The sequence below is a fragment of the Rhincodon typus genome, chromosome 22 (assembly GCF_021869965.1).
Source record: "Rhincodon typus isolate 14 chromosome 22, sRhiTyp1.1, whole genome shotgun sequence".
Taxonomy (NCBI): domain Eukaryota; kingdom Metazoa; phylum Chordata; class Chondrichthyes; order Orectolobiformes; family Rhincodontidae; genus Rhincodon; species Rhincodon typus.
The window spans coordinates 1,210,767-1,231,834 of record NC_063353.1 but is presented as its reverse complement, the minus strand read 5'-3'; the positions used below and the strand labels follow the sequence as shown (position 1 = coordinate 1,231,834).

Here is a 21,068-nt window from a genome sequence, read left to right as displayed (position 1 = left end):
ATTGAGCTGGCAGGTAGATAAGGGGCAGTGAGCTGGCAGATAGACAATGTGTACGTGTTGGTGCTGAACAGGAGATTGGCTCAGTCCGGCTATCACAAGAGAAAACCATCAACTGCCTACATCCTGATGGAATTTCAGCCTTCCTGTTTATCCATGCAGCCTGTGGAACATGTAGCCAATTCCAAGGCTGGATGAGAAGGCATCCCAGACCCCAGAACTTCACTCTCCCAGCCCTTTGAAACACTGGAGGGGAAAGAAACAGACGACAACATGGACTTTCAGAGGGTTGCTACGAGCAGTACAAGGGTAAGAATCTGGGCGTGGCCATTAAGGAGCTGTCAGAGATGCAGAGGTAACAGGGGATATCTGGCAGAGTGGTCAGAGATTATTTAAGGCTCAGATAGATAGATTCTTGATCAATACGAGAACAGGAAAAATACAGGAAAATGGATGTGAGGAATGTTGGATCAACCATGATCCTATTGAATGACTGAGCAGGCTCAAGGGGCCGAATGGCCTACTCCTGTTCCTATTTCTTATGGTCTTAAGGTCTGAGTGACAAGAAATGATAGTGAAGGTAGCTGTTTGCAGGTTTTAGACCTTAATCATCTTCAGTGCGCTGCGATTGTAAATCTTCAATCTTCGACCAAGTATTGAAGACACAGTAAAACCAAAATCAAGTCTCTCAGTGTTGGAAATAGCCATTGAGCATCACTCATCTGAAGAAATGAATATTTCTTCATGGATTGCTGAATCTTATGAGTTATGAAGAACAGAGAAATGTCTTCCATTTAATAATTCATGGCAATGTGATTACATGTTAATGTTTTAATATCTGCAGGTTTCATCAGGATATTCCAAGATGACAGTAAACTGAAATATTTGCGACTTACGACAAGTTGTAGCAGTGTCAAAGTATTTCCCTTGCAGCATCTCCTGGGAATTTATTAACTCAATGTTCTGAAGCATGACATAGCTTTATGTAAACATTCAGTTGACTGGTTTTTGACTGAGCATTAACTGTTGTGTGATTTGTGTTTCAAGCAGAATGTGAAACCCTGATATCACTTTCTCTAATTGGAAGTGCCCTACGCTCTCCCACTACAGCCACCAAACTGATTCCTCACTGAAACAGTGGCTTGTGTGTCCACCATTGCATGTCTATTGTTTGTCAGTGTTTCAGATCTCACTCTTTGTAAAGGATGTTCCTTCATCATGGCACTACTATAGATTTACAGAACCAAAGAGCAGAGAGGTTGGTGCTAGATCTTTGGCTACCCAATGAGTCCCAGTCAAGCACTCTCCCTATAATCCTGAGTTTTTACATGATTCCCTTCCGCAGGTCACTATTGATCTTCTTTGATCACTATTGATCACTTCCATGATCCCTTTAGGTAGCACACTGCAGATCAGGCAACACTAGAAAATAACGGACTACCCATTTCCATCAACATGGCATGTGGTGAGCAGTGGTGAATTTAGCGGAATAACTGACACTCAGGAATTACTGTGTTTCCCTAAAGTTAATGTAGGGCAGAGGTTCTTCCTGACAAACCTCAGTTCGTTTCTGTTGAACCCATTGAATCTAACCTTTAAGTCACCTGGGATGAGTTTTATTTCAGAAAAGGACTTTACAATGTAACTTTTTGCTATTCAGTTTCCCATATTGCTGAGTGATTCTGTAAACAGGCAGCACATCTGAACCTCTCAATTTCCTTCACCATTAGGAGATTCAGGATGCATACTCAGGAGCTATGAGGAAGGCCATACTTGACTATGTGCTGTTAGATCCAGTTGAACAGCAGAGACTTGGCATTGACCTCCCTCCTAAGGTATGTGGAAATATAACTTTCTCGGTCTACTGACCACCATTCTGAGGGAAAGTGTGTGTCTTCATGCTCCACTGTAGGAGAGTTGGATGTTCTTCCCATCCTGTGTTTTGAATAAGTGAAGGAACAGTCATGAAATATGGTTGTGCCAGGCTGAATCTTTCACTGTCACTTAGTGCTCTTCACTGGCACCTGTTAATGACATTGCATTGCATTGTAAACATGTTCTATTATCAGACAGGAATGGTTGGAAATTATTGATTGGAATTCTATTCAGAAATGCTGTCTGCCTGTTCCCATTTGCTCAATTGTGATACTACATTTGGCCATGTGCCCTGCGTATGATTGTTAGCCTGATTCACACACAGGTCTGACATTGTCCGAAAGAGGGCAAGCACCAACTAGGGCACTTGTTACCAAAAAAAATGGTGGGTTTTATATCAGGTGAAGAGTAATTCTCCCCCTCTTGCAGTAATATCCAGCAATATTGAGATTGTGGCAGGAAGTATGGTTCAGTTTGATCAATATTGGCTGCAATATTGTGTATAGCAGCTCCAACTGTGTAGGAGTTAGACCTACACAGGGCTACTACAGGGCTTGAACGTAGTTGTATAGGTGGTTCTTGGACATAGCCCCCTCACCCTGCCTGGTGTAAACCCAGGATTAGTGGCCCTCACACAATAAGGGCTCGACAAAGACACAGAGAGAGAGAGAGAGGGCGACACACACACATAACCTGATATTCATTATCCTGCTTCTTGGTCTCCATTGTGAAATGTTGCCAGAGTGAAAAAAAACAAGGGAGTTAAACATCAACCAAGCCCAAGAAACCAATCAAAAGATTGGGATCGACCTCTACGACCATAACAGTAAGTCAGAAATATTCACAACACAGGAGGATTACAGCACAGGGATGCTGCAAACTCGGAAAGGAAGGAGATTGAGGTTATCGATCTGTAAGAATGGGATGATAATGAGAACTGGTGAAACGCAGAATCTAGCAATAGCCATGAGCTGCTGAACTCATTGGCCCTGAGGATGTTCGCAAGGCATGTCTGTATCTTTACTGTAAAACCACTTTATTTCTCCAGCCATCTAACACAGCGGGAAGAGAGAGGCTCCCATGGCATGAAAGTGTAAAGTCTGCACGTCAGAAGTTAACTGATGCCTTATACATCACTCATCCTGTCATGTCTTCAATATTGCTCAACTTTCAGACCAGGTAGACACTTTGAAACCTCCACTTCAAGCGGTCTAGAAAATGTCTATAAAATATCAATCACTGTTGTTTGTCATAAATGCCCATCTGGTTCACCAATACCCTTTAAGGAAGAAAATTGACGTCCTTACCTGGTCTGGCCTATATGTGACTCCAGACCCATAGCAATGTGCTTGACTCTTAACTGCCCTCTGAAATGGCCTAGCAAGCCACTCAGTTCAAAGGAGATTAGGAAATGTGCAATAAACGCTGGCCCAGCTAGCGACTCCCACATCCCGTGAAAAGATTAAAAAAAGTGATCGATTACTGACCACTTAAAGACCTCAACTCAGCACCTGCCTGATCGCCCCAGCGATGAAACTGTAGTGACCCACCTGCTAAGTTTTGGGAGGGTCTCCAGTTGCCCCAACTTGAGGGAACTCAGAGACATGGATGGTGAGGTAGGAAGGGCTATGGTGATGGGCAGACAGGGGAGTGGAGTTTGGACCACAATTAGATCAATCATGACCTTATTGGATGGTAGAGCAGACTTGAAGAGCTGCATTCCAAAAACAGTTTGTGGTGTCGTTATCCAATTTTGGGACCTTGCTGTGCATAAACATCTCTGCACATGCTTCAGAAGAGTCTCCCAGGCCTGTAGTATACTTTGGAACATCCTATCCTGAAAGGATTTACATTTCTGTAGCACCATTCATCACTTCATGATGCCACAAAGCAGCTTGCAACCCACCAAGTGATTATAAAGTTCAGTCTCTGGAGTACTGTGAGGAAAATCTGCATTCCTGTTGATAAATTGCACTTCTGTATTACAGATACAGAAACTTCAGACTGATAGAAGCTGAGCTGCTCTCACAGGTCTTCCCCTTTACTCTGGATCAGCTAATTAACCATGTCTCCATGGTTACGGAGAGCAGGAGTATAGTTTTGCAGGATCACTGGTTGAAAGACTGTTCTGAGATCATTGCTAAGAACAGAGAGATTGTAGAAGCCTGGATGCCCCACGATAATGAGGTAAAACACTGACTGTGAATACTTCTATATTCAAGCTGAATTCTCTTGACAAGCCTCAAATTCTTCGCATTGGTTTTCAGAACCTTAAATAAAAAAGAGAAACTGTGTCCTGCCTTGACCTAGTCCCCTCCGGACCTTCTCTACCCCTATCGCCACCCCTTCACCCTTTTCCCCCACCCCCAATTTCTTCCCCTACACTAGTACCATCTATCCTTTCCCTGTACTAACTCTCTGCTCACCCTCACTCGTCCTCCCCTTCGGCCCTCCAGCCCACTCCATGCTTGCTTCATCGCAGCTGAGGTTTCGAACCAGGAGCCAGAATTTTGACACTGGAGTCAGGAATTATGTGTTGAGAAAGCTCATGATATTGCCTCTTGCATTAACACGCATGCCCATGTACCTTGCCCAGTGGAGATTGCAGGTCAGACCCTTCGTTCCCTCCCTCCCCCCATGCATCCTCCATTCACACTTACCCCATATCCACTATGGGAAGGACATATGAGCCCTATAATAACATTGGGCAGACTTAGACATGATCACAAAAACACTAAAAAAAAATCACCTGTTGAAACTCCACTTGAAAAAACCGCTTACCTTAAGCATTCTTGTTTTAAATAAATTGGTTTACAAGCTACTGAGCTAAATCACTTTGTGTGGTTTGGAACTCAGCCATGCATTCGTAATAAGATTCCATTGTACAGATATTTCAATAAACCCTCCAGAGCTGATTTTAATAGAGATTTTTTATCTCCTTATTTTCAACAGTTGAATTGATGGATTTTCCATCAAAGATGTCTGGCATCTGTTCAGTTTTTTTCAAATGATAGATGTCTAACCTTTAAATAAATTGATGACATTCAATTACTGGGTTCAGATGACACACTAAAAGTTGATTCTCAATACAGTTGAATACCCTTTATTCAGTGGAGAAAGTACTCAAATACATCTGAACACTTCAACATTGCCAGTCATTTGAAAGGCCATTTATCTTTTAATCCTAGAGCTCTATGATCAGTACCAGATTAAAGCCACCATATGATATTTCATTAGGACAAGTGGAGTTGGTAACACCTTTTAAAGATATCTGTCAAAAGGACCCCGACTCAACAACAGGCTTCCTCCAAGGCTCAGGACCTGAGAGACCTGATGTGGTCAACACATTTTCTGCAACTTACCCACCTCAGTAAAAGTTCCAATGGTCCTGAAAATGGAATCTCACGTAGGATTTTAAATCCCAATGCTGTTTTGTGTGAGCATCAGATCTCAGGCCATCACATTTCCTGCACCAGACAAAATAGTGACCGGAACAAATTGGAGGGGAAATAGTATTTTTGGGTCCCCTTTCCCTCCTCCACTTCCAACCCCTGACAGTGTTGCAATGGCAAAATCAGATCCTAGATCTCAGCAAGCTTACCAAAAACATCCATTTCTTTAACAAAACTGAGTCTGGGATTTCTCGTGCTTCAATCACCCACCTTCTGCTAATTTGAACAAAAATTGGAGAAAGCAATTTAATAAAAATGTACAACTAATCAGAAAAAAAGCACGAACCATCCCGCGAACACAAACGAACGTCAGCATGTGTACATAATGATAGGAACAGGACAGGCTAATGAAAGCCTCAATATTAAACCCACAGGGAGTGAACAATCTTGAGTTGATTGGAGCATGAAGCTTCTAAATAAATCACATCACATTCAGTCTTGTAATATTCACATTAATTACATTCGCAATGCAATGATTAACTAGTGGAGCTTGTATTAATTTAGGAGTATCACGCTGGATCATTTTGCAAAGTTCTATTTACTGCTTAAGAAGTTTCATTTTACAAATAGCGTGCATTAAAATACATTAACACAAAAGATGATTGATGTTCTCTTGATGCAAAAATGATTTGGACTGTAGGAACTGAGGATGATAAAAATGGACCACTTCTTTGCCAGTGTTGCCACACTCACGTCAAATCTCCTTCGAAGCATTGTGGAAGGATCACTTCAAGAATTAGTTCAAATGTTTGAAGTCTATCAACAAGGAAACAATTACGAAGGAGATTATCCTGTGAATTCTCTGGGGCTTCCTGTCAAACCTCATCCCATCATCATCTTCATGGTGAGAGGACACTCCTTTATGTCATTAACTCTGTTTCTCTCTCCACAGATGCTTTCAGATCTGCTGAATTTCTCTAATATCTTTGGTTTATCTTTCAGCATTCACAACATTTTCCTTCTTTTTTTAGTTGATTACAGTTCATTCATTACCCTTTGAAAGCTCCTCAGAAGATTCCAGAACATTTCCCTTCATTTATTTCCTCTCCACATACCACGGAGAGGAGAGGAGGAAGAGGAGAGGAAAGAGGGAAGGGAGAAGAAGAGACAAGGGAGAAGAAGATACAGGATAAAGAAAGAATGATAGGGAGACGTTTAAATGTGAGGAGGAGAGGGCGGTAACAGAAGGGAGAGGGGTGAATGTGAGGCAGAGAGTGAGTGATGGAATGAAGTAAGGAGTAGAATAAAGGAAAGGGGAGGAGAATGTTGGGAGAAGGAGGAAGGGAAAAAGGAGGGGGTCTGAAGGCTGAGGTAGAGAGATAAGAAAGTGGGGGTAGTGATGAGTAATGAGGAGGGGGGAGGGGTCAGCTGAGGGAAGAGGGAAGAAGGAAGAGAGATGAGGGGTCTAGCATGGGGGAGAGGAGTGAGGGACTGTGGGGCACATGGGTAAACAAATAGATCTGAGGCAGAGATGCGGAGAGGCAGCAGGAGACAGGGAGTTGTAGTGGAAGGGAGTTTCTCAAAATGGAGAACTGTGACCAGTGGTGTTCCACAGGGATCCGTGTTGGGACCACTGTTGTTTGTGATATACATAAATGATGTGGAGGAAGGTATAGATGGTCTGATTAGCAAGTTTGCAGTTGACACTACGATTGGTGGAGTAGCAGATAGTGAAGGGGACTGTCGGAGAATGCAGCAGAATATAGATAGATTGGAGAGTTGAGCGGAGAAATGGCAGATGGAGTTCAATCAAAGCAAATGCGAGGTGATGCATTTTGGAAGATCCAATTCAAGAGCGAACTATATGGTAAATGGAAAAGCCCAGGGGAAAATTGATGCACAGAAAGATCTGGGTGTTCAGGTCCATTGTATCCTGAAGGTGGCAACGCACGTTGATAGAATGGTTAAAAAGGCATACGCCATGCTTTCATTCATCGGACGGGGCATTGAGTAGAAGAGTTGGCAGGTCATGTTACAGTTGTATAGGACTTTGGTTCGACCACATTTGGAATACTGCATACAGTTCTGGTCACCACATTACCAAAAGAATGTGGATGCTTTGGAGAGGGTGCAGAGGAGGTTCACCAGGATGTTGCCTGGTATGGAGGGCACTAGCTATGAAGAGAGGTTGAGTAGATTAGGATTATTTACGTTAGAAAGGCGGAGGTTGAGGGGGGACCTGATTGAGGTCTACAAAATCACGAGAGGTATAGACAGGGTGGATAGCAAGAAGCTTTTTCCCAGAGTGGGGGACTCAATTACTAGGTGTCACGATTTCAAGGTGAGAGGGGAAAAGTTTAAGGGAGATATGCATAGAAAGTTCTTTACGCAGAGGGTGGTGGGTGTCTGGAACGCGTTGCCAGCGGAGGTGGTAGAGGCGGGTACGATAGCGTCATTTAAGATTTATCTAGACAGATACATGAATGGGCAGGGAGCAGAGGGATTCAGATCCTTGGAAAATAGGCGACAGGTTTAGATAGAGGATCTGGATCGGCGCAGGCTTGGAGGGCCGAAGGGCTTGTTCCTGTGCTGTAATTTTCTTTGTTCTTTGTTCTCTGTTCTGAGGGGGGAGTGACACACGATAAATTGCTCAGACAATGAGCTAACAGGAACACAATGGACCAAATGGCCTCCTTCTGTGCTGTAACAACTTTGAAAATTTGTGAGAGGGAAGGGATGAGGGGGTTACAGGGAAAGGTGGAAAGGGAACATGTGGGCAAATCTCTGAGAAGGAGGAGGCAATCAAGCTGTCAATAATCTCATAGTGACAGCTCCCTGATGACCAATGAGATTCTCTCCTCTTCTGGGTAACCCCTGTGGTCTGACCAATCTCTACATGAGGTCCTCCCATCTGACTTTGCCCCCTCCCTGAGCCTGGAGTGTCCTCTCTGCCTCTCTTCTGTGTAAACAGCTTAGGTTTCTAAGCAGAGATCTCTGAGGACCCTGTCCATTCACCTCATTTTAATTGCACCTTCCTTTTTTCTTGTAATTCTTTCATAGGACATGGGCATCACTGGCTGGGCAAGCATTTATTGCCCATCCCTAGTTGCCCTTGAGAAGGTGATGATGAGCTGCTTTCTTGAACCGCCGCAGTCAATGTCTTTAGGTTGACCCATGATGCCCTTGGGGAGAGAATTCCAGGATCTTTGTAGATGGTGCATACCTACTGAGTGTCAATGGTGGAGGGAGTGGATGCTTGTGGATGGGGGGTCAATCAAGCGGGCTGCTTTGTCCTGGACGGTGTCAAGCTTCTTGAGTGCTGTTGGGGCTGCACTCATCCAGGCAAGTGGGGAGTGTTCCATCACACTCCTGACTAGTGCCTTTTGGATGGTGAACAGGCTTTGGAGAGTCAGGAGGTGAGTTACTCACTACAAGATTCCTAGCCTCTGGCTTGCTCTTGCCACTGTATTTATATATTTTTTTCATTGCGTTTATATGGCTGGTCTAGTTCAGTTTCTTGTCGATAGTAACGTCTGGAATATTGATAGTGGAAGATTCAGTAATCGTAATGGCATTGAATGTCAAGGGGCGATGATTAGATTCTCTGTTAATGGAGATAGACATTGCCTGGCACCCACAATTCCATTAGGGAGGGAATTCCAGGATTTTGACCCAGCGACTGTGAAGGAATGGCGATATATTTCCAAGTCAAGATGGTGAGTCAGTTAGGTTCACGAGAATGGTCCCAGGAATGAGAAGCTTAACATATGAGGAACGTTTGAGGACTCTGGGACTATACTCATTGGAGGTTAGAAGGATGAGAGGGGATCTAATTGAAACTTACAGAATACTGAATGGCCTGGACAGAGTGGATGATGGGAAGATGCTTACATTGGTAGGAGAGACTAGAACCCGAGGGTACAGCCTTAGAGTATAGGGAAGACCTTTTAGAACAGAGATAAGGAGAAACTTCTTCAGCCACAGAGTGGTGAATCTGTAGAATTCACCACCACAGAAGGCTGTGGAGACCAGGTCATTGAGTACATTTAAGACTGAGATAGACAGATTCTTGATTATCAAGGGGATCAAGGGTTACGGGAAGAAAGCGGGAGAATGGGGTTGAGGAACTTATCAGCCACGATTGAATGGCGGAGGAGACTCGATGGGCCGAATGGCCTAATTTCGTCTCCTATGTTTTATGGTCTTATGGTGAGTGGCTTGGAGGGGAACTTGCAAGTGGTGGTGTTCCCATGTATCTGCTGCCCTGTCCTTCTACATTGGAGGTGGTTGTGGGTTTGGAAGGTGCTACGGAGCCTTGGTGAATTTCTGCAGTGCATCTTGTAGATGTGTGTTGGAACATTGCACACTTTTCACTGTACCTGTACTCTTGTATGGTATCCTTGAGTAGACATGACAATAAAACCTAAATCTAACTCTAAATCTAGATGGTAGACAGTACTGCAATGAACTTTAGTGGCAGCGGGAGTGGATGTTGAAGATAGTCGATAGGATACCGATCAAGTGGGCTGCTAAATCCTGATGGGGTCATTGTTGCAATTTAATCCGGTTTTCAGCAAGAGGTAGCATTGCACTGAGGCCAGTTAATGAGATACAGAGTAACAGTAATCCTTAAAGCTGTGTCCTTGCATAGGGAGTTCCATAGACACTGAGGTGCACTTCAGCATCCAACCCAGCATCTGCAGCATCTGCAGCTTCCAACAGAGGGAAGAGGATCAAGAACAAACAGAGGGGAGAGGATCAGGAACAAACAGAGGGGTGAGCAAGGGGCTGCACCCAGAAGAAAGCACTATTCTTTACAAAGTTTTCACAGGTCAGGGCTCAGCTTCACTAATGTATCAGAGCAACAGTGCCTCTGAAGGCTGTTGCTCTTGTACCAAGTGGCCATCCACCCATGCACCCTGTTGGAGCTCAACCTCATGTCATTAGGCCCAGCTACCAGTGCCCACAGCAGTGACCAGCCTTGAATTTTCATGAGTCCAGCTCATTCCCAGGCACAGATACTGACACGGGCACCTGAAAGATTTCACAATCGGCAAACACTGATACTGTCTGACCTCTTGAGCATCCCAAAATTTAATTGCTCCACTTTTGGAGCTTCAAAGATTCGGACCAAATTCCTGGACCTCCCTCCGGGAACCTCTCTAACCTCTCTATGTTGCTGTCCTCCATCATGACAGTCCTTTAAATCTATCTCTGACCAAACATTTGATCATCTGCCCTCATGTCTCCTCATGCGCTGGGCACCTAATGTTGCTACAATATACTGCTGCGAATCCCCTAAGGACATTTTACAAAAGGTTAAAGGCACCAAATAAATTCAAATTGATTTTGCCATACCCAATGAGGGTTAAAGGACCCTAACCAATTCCTCTGCAATTTCAAGCCTACTTCTAACCCTATCTCAGCATCTCTGTCCTGTTTTACTGTATTATGCACACACCCATTCACTTACACATATACAAATATACACACGCACCACACACATCACACAGACATACACATACACAAACGCTCACACATACGCACGCAAATACATAGACACACAGAGAAACGCACACACATTTCCTTGAAAATGAGCTTTCTCTGATCTGCTGTCTGCTGTAGCTGTTCTTTGCAGCTCTCCTTTTTGTCTAAGCCAGATGATTTGCATATCTTAACTTCCTTCCTACTGGTGCTGCTTCCAGGTCAAGAATCCCCAGATCATATGGGCCAGGATTTCTTATTATTCAAGAAATTACAACTGATACTTTTAAGAGATGCATTCTCTTAAAAATCCCTTTCAAACATTCATCAAGCAATAAAGATTCGAAAGGCACCTTAAAGAAATTACACATTTCCTGTACTGTGCTGTGTCCAGGTCCTTCCCATTAGAGTGTTACCCTGCAATCATCTTTTCCTGTTTACACACTTTACTTTTCCTAAAACACAAAGTTAACTCTTCCCCAGTGCAGTATTTTTACCATCAAGGTATTCTGGCCTCATTTCATAAATGCTTTAAACCAGATTATATGGCCACCGTTCATAGTTGAAATTGTCACAGAATTGGCAGTCTGCTGTTTAATGAGTGAGCTGGCATTCTTCATTGGAGCAGTTTTCTGTACAGCAAGAATCATAAATCTATTCATAATAAAGAAGCTTATGATATTATAGCATCCAGTACTCTAATGGGATAGGCCAACAAAGAATAATATCGCAACTACAAAATGCTGACAGTGGTTTTCTGAAGGAAAAGAGAATAATAAAAATGTAATTCAGTCTAACATTATACCTGAACAGGAGATGAACTGAATAGTGAATTCCAAACTATATTGAGCTGATTTTATTGTTAAGTTTAAGAGTTGTATCTTGAGATTGCCAGTACCTGGACAGGAAAGATCTTTCAGAATTGGTTTGTCGTACACAAAAGTAAGTTGGACAACCATATAAGGGAGAAAACGATAGAAGGTCACACTGACAGGGCGAGATGAATTAGGATAGATGAAGGCTCACAAGGAGCTTGAGCACCAGCAATGGGCTGAATGGCCTGTTTATCTGCACTACATTTAATGTAATACTATTTAAGAACAAAAAACAAAGAACAACACAGCACAGGAACAGGCCCTTCGGCCCTCCAGGCCTGCGTCGACACATTTTGCCCTTCCATACTAAAACTGTCTTCACTTACAGGATCCGTATCCCTCTATTCCCTTCCTATTCATGTATTCATCCAGGTGTTTCTTGAATGCTGCTATTGTGTCTGCTTCCACCACATCTTCTAGGAGTGTATTCCAGACACTCACCACTCCTTGTGTGAAAAAAATTGCCTCATACTTCTCTTTTAAACATTCCCCCCTCGCACCTTGAATCTGTATCCCTAGTAATTGACCTCTCCATCCTGGGAAACATTCCCATACTAACCACTCTATCCATGGTATTCACAATCTTATAAACTCCTTTCAGGTCGCCCCTCAACCTCCTGTGTTCCAATGAAAACAAACCGAGTCTATCCAACTTTTCCTCTAACTAAAATCCACCAGACCATGCAACATCCTGGTAAAAAAAACAGAAGTTGCTAGAAAAGCTCAGCAGGTCTAACAGCATCTGTGAAGAAAATAACAGAGTGAACATTTCGGGTCCAGTGATCCTTCCTCAGAACACCTCAGAACATTCTGAGGCAGGGTCACCAGACCCGAAATGTTAACTCTGATTTTTTCTTCACAGATGCTGCCAGACCTGCTGAGCTTTTCCAGCAACTTCTGTTTTTGTTCCTGATTTACAGCATCCGCAGTTCTTTTGGTTTTTATTTAACATCCTGGTAAACCTTTTCTGTGCCCTCTCCAAAGCATCCACATTCTTCTGTTAGTGTGGCAACTGGAACTGTAGGCAATTTCTGGTGTTATGCGTGATTATTTTATTGTTTGAAATACCCCAATTATTTTTGCATGTTAATGTTATTGTCCTTGATGCAGAATTTTGTGATGTACACACACATGTTGTAAGCAAGGTATTATACAAGAGTGCTATATACACATTGATACCTAGGCACAATGACTTTAATTTCCCGCAAGGACAGTGTAGTTTCAAATAAGTATTTTATACAGTCATAGATTTAAGGAAAGTCCATGAGGTGATTTTACAATGAAACTTAGAGACTGGCTATTGAAAAGAATTCTCTGGAATGATCCCTGTAACATCAGTCCAAGCACCTTAAGAAAGAAATCTTGCAATTATATAGCACCTTTGAAGATCGCGGAATGTCCCAATGCTCTTTACAATCAATAAAATCCTATTGAAGTGTACGTACAATTCTAATGCAGAAACTGCATTTGTAAGTACATGCATTGCAAGCCTTCCTAATATGGAACAGCACAGCACAGGAACAGACCCTTAAACCCACTATGTCTGTGTCTGATCATGATGCCATTCTAAATTGGTCCCACCTGCCTGCACATGGCCCATATCCCTTGATTCCCTGCTTGTTCATTCGTCTAACTATATGCCCCTTAAACTTTGCTAATGTATCTGCTACTAGCACCTCCCCTGCAACATATTCCAGGCACCTATCACCTTCTGTGCAAAAAACTTCCCTTGCACATCTCCTTTAAACTCTCCCCCTCACATCTTAAACCTATGCCCCCTAAAATTTGAAAAGTATCCAGATGTACGTTTGTGATGCCAAAGCATACAAGAGCTATGGGACAAATGCTGGAAAATGGGATTAGAATATTTAGGTGGTCACTTTGGACTGATCTGAAGGGCCTTTTCCTGTGCTATGCAGACTCCAATGACTCTATGACCAAAGCTCCCGCAAACAGTGATGAAAAGATGTCCAGATCATCTGTTTATCTTCAGATACAATAAACCAGTTTTCCATTGGTATTCTAGTGCTCCATATCAGTCACATTCCAGCTGTCTTGTAAGGCAATAGGGTTCGAAGGTTGCAGGAACAGCAACTCATATTCCACTTGGGAACCCTGCAGCCCAATGGTATCAATGTGGACTTCACAAGCTTCGAAATCTCCCCTCCCGCTACTGCATCCCAAAACCAGCCCAGCTTGTCCCCGCCTCCCTAACCTGTCCTTCCTCCCACCTATGCCCTCCTCCCACCTCAAGCCCCACCCCCATGTCCTACCTACTAACCTCATCTCGCCCCTTGACCTGTCCGTCCTCCCTGGACTGACCTATCCCCTTCCTAACTCCCCACCTACACTCACCTTTACTGGCTCCATCCCCGCCTCTTTGACCTGTCTGTCTCCTCTCCACCTATCTTCTCCTTTATCCATCTTCTATCCGCCTCCCCCTCTCTCCCTATTTATTTCAGAACCCCCTTCCCCTCCCCCATTTCTGAAGAAGGGTCTAGGCCCGAAACGTCAGCTTTCCTGCTCCTCTGATGCTGTTTGGCCTGCTGTGTTCATCCAGCTCTACACATTGTTATCTCAGATTCTCCAGCATCTGCAGTTCCTACTATCTCTGTCTTATAAGGCTGTTGGATTTGTACTGTCCTTTGGGGGCTGAAGATATTTATTCATTTATAAGGCAAATCCATTTTGTTAAAATCTTTGCAGCGCAAAAAAGAAAGAAATGTTACAAGCAGCAAATTCAGGAACTGCTTCCACATGGCTCTGAGGTGAAGATTTTGTATTTGAACGTTTTGTTGGAAAGGTAACAGTATTCCGCTGGATACTCCTCACAGCTGCAGTAGGAAGGCACATTACTGAGTGCCTTGTTTCTTTACAGACAGTGTTTTGGTCGTTGGAGGCTGGAGATTGTGATGCTGAGCTTCAGATGATTTTTGCCTGCTTTGCCGAATAAAATGTGATATGCAGATATCTTAATGCAGTTCAAACACCCTGGCCAATCACCACCTCTTTGAGTACCTTAGCATTAATCATGGTTGACATAGCCCTGTGTGATAGAGCTAGCTAATTGACTGTTAATGGTTAGTGTTTCTGCGATGCGTCTTTAATTCAGCAGACCCATTTTTGAATTGGCTTTGGAGGGCAGGCAAGTTGGGGAGGAGGTTAATATTCCAAGTGGCTGTCTGAATGGACAGAGCAGTATGTCTACTTTGATCTTAGTAGGATTGTAGATTGATCTTAGAGAGGATAATAGGTCGGCACAACATGGTGGGCCGAAGGGCCTGTACTGTGCTGTACTGTTCTATGTTCTATGTTCTATGTACTTGGGAAATGTTATGTAAATTGCATACTCCACACAGTGAGTAATTAGGATCTTGAATGCACTGCCTGGAAATGTGGTGGAGGGAGGTTCAATTGAGACATTTGCAAGGGGCATTGGATGGTTATTTGGATAGAAATAGTGTGCAGGGTGGTGGAGAAAAGGACAGAGATTGAGATAACACGGTGTAGAACTGGATGAACACAGCAGGCCAAACAGCATCAGAGGAGCAGAAAAGCTGACATTTCGGGTTGAGACCCTTCTTCAGAAATGGGGGAAGGGAAGGGGATTCTGAAATAAATAGGGAGAGAGGGGGAGGCGGATAGAAGACGGATAGAGAGAAGATAGGTGGAGAGGAGACAGACAGGTCAAAGAGGCGGGGTTGGAGCCAGTAAAGGTGAATGTATGTGGGGAGTTAGGGAGGAGATAGGTCAGTCCAGGGAGGACGGATAGGTCAAGGAGGTGGGATGGGGTTAGTGGGTAGGAAATGGAGGTGCGGCTTGAGCTGGGAGGAGGGGACAGGTTAGGGAGGCGGGGACGAGCTGGGCTGGTTTTGGGATGCGGTCGGGGGTGGGGAGATTTTGAAGCTTGAGAAGTCCACATTGATACCCTTGGGCTGCAGGGTTCCCAAGTGAAATATGAGATGCTGTTCCTGCAGCTTTCGGGTGGCATCGTTGTGGCAATGCAGGAGGCCCAGGATGGACATGTCGTCCAAGGAGTGGGAGGGAGAGTTGAAATGGTTTGCAACTGGGAGGTGTAGTTGTTTGTTGCAAACCGAGCATAGGTGTTCCGCAAAGCGGTCCCCAAGCCTCTGCTTGGTTTCCATGATATAGAGGAGGCCACAAGGAACAGCGGATACAGTATACCACATTAGCAGATGTGCAGGTGAACATCTGTTTAATGTGGAAGGTTTTCTTGGGGCCTGGGATGGGGTTGAGGGGGGAGGTGTCGGGGCAGGTGTAGCACTTCCTGCGGTTGCAGGGAAAAGTGCCGGGGGTGGTGGGGTTGGAGGGGAATGTGGAGCAGACAAGGGAGTCACGGAGAGAGTGGTCCCTCCGGAAAGCAGATAAGGGTGGGGAGGGAAAAATGTCTTTGGTGGTGGGGTCGGATTGCAGATGGCGGAAGTGTCGGAGGATGATGCGTTGGATCCGGAGGATGGTTGGGTGGTACGTGAGGACGAGGGAGATTCTGTTTTGGTTGTTATTGCGGGTAGCAGGTGTGAGGGATGAGTTGCGGGAAATGCGAGAGACACGGTCGAGGGCATTTTCGACCACTGTGGAGGGGAAGTTGCGGTCCTTGATAAACGAGGACATCTGGGATGTCCGGGAGTGGAATGCCTCATCCCAGGAGCAGATGCGGCGGAGGCGAAGGAATTGGGAATAGGGGATGGCCTTTTTGCAGGAAGGTGGGTGAGAGGAGGTGTATTCTAGGTAGCTGTGGGAGTCGGTAGGCTTGAAATGGATATCGGTTTCCAGGTGGATGCCAGAGATGGAGATAGAGAGGTCCAGGAAGGAAAGAGAGGTATCAGAGATCGTCCAGGTGAACTTAAGGTTGGGGTGGAAGGTGTTAGTGAAGTGGATGAACTGTTCGAGCTCCTCATGGGAGCACAAGGCGGCGCCGATACAGTCATCAATGTAACGGAGGAAGAGGTGGGGGATAGGGCCAGTGTAGCTTTGGAAGAGGGATTGTTCCACGTATCCTACAAAGAGGCAGGCATAGCTTGGGCCCATCCAGGTACCCATGGCTACCCCTTTTGTCTGTAGGAAGTGGGAGGAATTGAAAGAGAAGTTGTTGAGGGTGAGGACAAGTTCGGCTAAGCGTATGAGGGTGTCAATGGAGGGGGACTGGTCAGGCCTGCAGGACAGGAAGAAGCGGAGGGCCTTTAGGCCATCTGCATGGGGAATGCAGGTGTATAGGGACTGGACATCCATGGTAAAAATGAGGTTTTGGGGACAAGCGAATAGGATGTTTTGGAGGAAGTGGAGAGCGTGGGTGATGGCACGGACATAGGTAGGGAGTTCCTGGACCAAGGGGGAGAAAATGGAGTCGAGATAGGTGGAGATAAGTTCGGTGGGGCAGGAGCAGGCGGAGACAATGGGTCGACCAGGGCAGTCAGGTTTGTGGATTTTGGGAAGGACAGAGATTGACATGGGTATTTTCTTTCTGACTGTGTGAGTCTCTGAGGTGCAAGTGTAGCAGTGAGTTCCTGGATCAGAGATCTTTACCACAATTGGTGCACCATTGGTATTCACCATGCATGGACCGCCAGAGCGACTGCACCCACAGCTTACAGGAACGCTGATTGGCATGAGTTAATGAGCCAGTAGGCATGATGGGCTGAATGGCTTCCTTCTGCACCATAACATGGCAAGGGGCGGCGTAGTGGCTCAGCGCACCAAGGACCTAAGTTCGATTCCACCCGGGGGCAATTGTGTGGAGTTCACACATTCTCCCTGTGTCTGTGTGGGTTTCCTCCGGGTGCTCCAGTTTCCTCCCCACAGTCTAAAGATGTGCAGGCTAGGTGGATTAACCATGGGATCTGCACAGTTACAGAGATTGGTTGGGATGCTCTTCAAAGGATTGGTGTGAACTCAATGGGCTAAATGACCTGCTTCCACACTATAAGGATTGTGTGAATAATTCTGTAAATCTAAAGCTAAAGGCAGCATTTCCTATAGCACTAATTCAATAATGATACTGATAAACCTAACAATGTCATGATACTTGGAAATAACGTGGGTTCTGTAACTCCTTGTAACTGCAATGTGTGATAAAAAATCTTTGAAGATCTCTAATCCTGAGTCTCTTTGCTCTGTGAAATGTATAGAAGCCTCAGATGGAGGGATCCCAGGTCATGTTCGCACCAACCATTGATGATGTGATCGAAGGATTAAATTGCATCGTGGACCTTCTAGTCACCAGTGTCCACCAGATACCGAGAATCGAACACCAGCTCTTTCAGGTAGTTATCTGCTATACTGCTTCTTTTCACATGCCTCTCGCTAATGGCTCATATACTCTCTGTGTATCCAGTTTTCTCCCGTTAACTCTGATGTACAACATAGGTTGCTCCTGCCTTGCTGTTCTCTGGGCTGCGTATGATCCACTTGACTGTGTTCAGGTCGAAACTTAGTCAGTGAGTGTTAGGAAAATGGCGGGTAGTGAAACCCAAGACCCAAGCTTCCCTCATCTGGTTTTGGGACAAACAGGTCCTTGGGATGTTCGGGACTGGCAGCCCCAGCTGATCTTCTGTGTGCAGGGCAGCAGTGGGGAACTGTGATTAGCTCTGCCTTAGAACAGTCAACACCTGTACAGACACAGTCAAGGAATTTTCCACAATGTTATCAATTCTTTACCTGTGTATTATCCTCATGGAGGTAGGGAGCTGGAGTTGGGTCTGTATTCAGTCTTTAACTCACCTCCAGTGGGAAATCGATTGTGGTCAAGGTTTTGCTGTGGGTTTCAAGCCCAGCCCTTACTTGGCATGTTGGCATTGACATGGGTGTCGTGTCCAATTCAGGGCACTGTCTCTCGAAACTGGGATAATAAGGAGCACCTGGCTGCAACATGCCATAGGTAAATGGCAGGCCCAGCTTCTCAGCAATATTGTATAAATCTTCAACAAAAAAATAAAACAGGCAGGTTGGGCACAACTAAGTGTGAGTGTGTCTCTATGCGCTTATATGTGTGTGGGTGAGTGTGTGTGTGTGTATATGTCTCTGTGTTTATGTCTGTGTGTGTGCATGTGTCTGAGCATATGTGAGTGCATGTGTATGTCTGTGTGTCTTATGTTTGCGTGTGTGCCTCTGTATGTATGCCTGAGTGTGTGTGTGCTTGTATACGTTTGTGTTTGTATGTGTGTTTGTGTCCGAGTATGTGTGTGTGTATTTTTGTCTGTGTGTGTGTGTGTGCGTGCGTGCATGTTTGTGTGTGTCTGTGTATGTGTGGGGGTGGGGGTGAAAATTTGTGTTGGTTGGGAAGGGTCCATGTACAAGGTGGTCTTTAGTTGTCACTACCCAGGCGGACAGACGGTCAGTGCCAAGCTCTGCCTCCTGAACCCCGTGTCCAGTTCCCAGCTCCCAGCTCCCAGCTCCATCAGCTCCCTGCTGCCCTGGGAAACTGGAGGGAATTGAAACATCCCAGTTTCACATCAACAGCAAAATACTGTGGATGCTGGAGACCTGAAATAAAAACTGAAACTGCTCAGAACCTCAGCACGTGTGGCAGCATCTGTAGAGAGAGACAAAGAGCTAACGTTTCACATCCATCATGAGGGATGGACAAGTGCTCGATTTTATGCTGCTGAAAAAGTGAAAAGGGCCAGGAATAAGAAGAGCAGGTTAGGGTCAGTTTTAGCGTCAGGATTAGGGTTAGGGTCAGTTTCAGAGTTAGGATTAGGGTCAGGATTAGCATTAGATGTAGGATTAGAATTACAGTTAAGGTTAGAGTCAGGGTTATGGTCAGGGTTAGGGTCAAGGTCAAGGTCAGGGTCAGGGTTAGGGTCAGGGTCAGGGTTAGGTTAGGGTCAGGGTCAGGGTTAGGGTTAGGGTTAGGGTCAGGGTTAGGGTCGGGGTCAGGGTCACGGTTAGGGTTAGAGTTAGGGTCAGGATTAGGGTCAGGGTCAGGGTTAGAGTTAGGGTCAGGGTTAGGGTTAGGGTCAGGGTCAGGGTTAGGGTTAGAGTTAGGGTCAGAGTTAGGGTCAGGGTTAGGTTTAGGGTCATGGCTACAGTCAGGGTTAGGGGTCAAGATTACAGGTCGAGGGAGATTAAAGATCAAAGGTGTCCCAGAGCAAAAAGCAAAAGTTGTGGATAAGGGATAAAAGCATATGTCCAGAGCAAGTGTAAAGAGCAGACTAAATATCAGTTTTGACTAAAAACAAAATGCAGACGGGCACTTGGGGGAAAAGAGAAGAACTTTAAAGGTTCCTACTCTGAAGGTGATGAACTGAACATTGAGTCCTGATGAGGTGCTGCTCCTCCAGTTTGTGTGGAGCTTGTCTGGAACATTGCAGCAGGCCCAGGACAGCAACATGACCATAACAGCAAGGTGGCTTATTGAAACGGCAAGTAACTGGAAGGTCAGGGTCAACATTGTGGACTGAGTGGAGGTGGCCTCCAAAGCCGTCTGCTTCCTGGGGTGGGCAGTCCACAGGCAGCTTTGGTTAAAAGATCAGTGATAGGGTTGGGAAGCTGGCCTCCAAACCAACATCATCATTTTCAAGCCCCATCTGACTTCTTCTTGATATCAGCACCAGCATTCAACCTGATGTGTCAGATGCTAACCCATTCAATAGGCACTCACATTAAGAAGAGAGACAACAAGGTGCAGAGCTGGATGAACACAGCAGGCCAAGCAGCATCATAGGAGCAGAAAGGCTGACGTTTTGGGCCTAGACCCTTCATCATATAAAGGATTCAGCTTTTCTATCTGTCTGTGTGCTACTGTCAGTTGACTATAAATCCATGCTGGTGTTCCAAATTCCATTTAAAACAAAGATGACTTCACCTCAACTTCTTTTTCTAGCTTTTCTGCTATAGAAGAATGAAAAACAACTAAAACAATGAGACTTGTGTCTCAATGCTGTTTATTATTTGGTGTTCCTAATCAATCTGTTGGGAGCTGGGTAAGGTTGGCATCAGTGGCTTATCTATTTGTTTTGCAGGCTGTAGATAACCTGGAGATCAAGTACATCAGTTCAGTTCGAAAGGAAGAGGAGATGGTCCTGAGTGCAAAAGCCACACTTCAGACTGTGGTTACAAACAATAGTCACGGTCCACTCAGGTAAGAGTGCATTAACAATGGTCACATTACTATTTGGGACAGTACACGAGTCCTGAGAGATTTGGGGAGTGTGACACATTTGGGAGGAGCAAGTGAATTTTTCAATGGGCAATTTGTGAGCAGGAAGGCAGACGGGTGAACCCCTAAAATTCACCAACGATCTTCAAACAGCACCTTCCAAACCCCCGACCACTTCCATTGAGAAGAACAAGGGTAGCAGATGTATGGGAATGCCATCCCCTGCAATGTCCCATTCAGTCATTAGAGTCATACGGCACAGAAACAGACCCTTCGGTCCAACCAGTCCATGCCGATCATAATCCCAAACTAACCTAGTCCCACTTA

At 45.1% G+C, this 21,068-nt stretch overlaps 1 protein-coding gene across 2 annotated transcripts in view; it reads left to right on the top strand.

Moving 5' to 3' along the window:
• Positions 1 to 21,068, top strand: part of LOC109934535 (dynein axonemal heavy chain 3-like) — a 429,003-nt gene that overhangs the window by 128,628 nt on the left and 279,307 nt on the right. For both annotated transcript variants that reach the window (XR_007264478.1, XM_048610380.1), the window contains exons 9-14: positions 1,728 to 1,832; positions 2,921 to 3,051; positions 3,861 to 4,059; positions 5,965 to 6,168; positions 17,770 to 17,904; positions 20,605 to 20,723. Coding sequence is in view for 1 of the 2 variants with exons in the window: in XM_048610380.1 (XP_048466337.1) it covers positions 1,728 to 1,832; positions 2,921 to 3,051; positions 3,861 to 4,059; positions 5,965 to 6,168; positions 17,770 to 17,904; positions 20,605 to 20,723 (893 nt within the window). In the remaining variant the exon portion in view is untranslated. The remainder of the gene's footprint in view (positions 1 to 1,727; positions 1,833 to 2,920; positions 3,052 to 3,860; positions 4,060 to 5,964; positions 6,169 to 17,769; positions 17,905 to 20,604; positions 20,724 to 21,068) is intronic.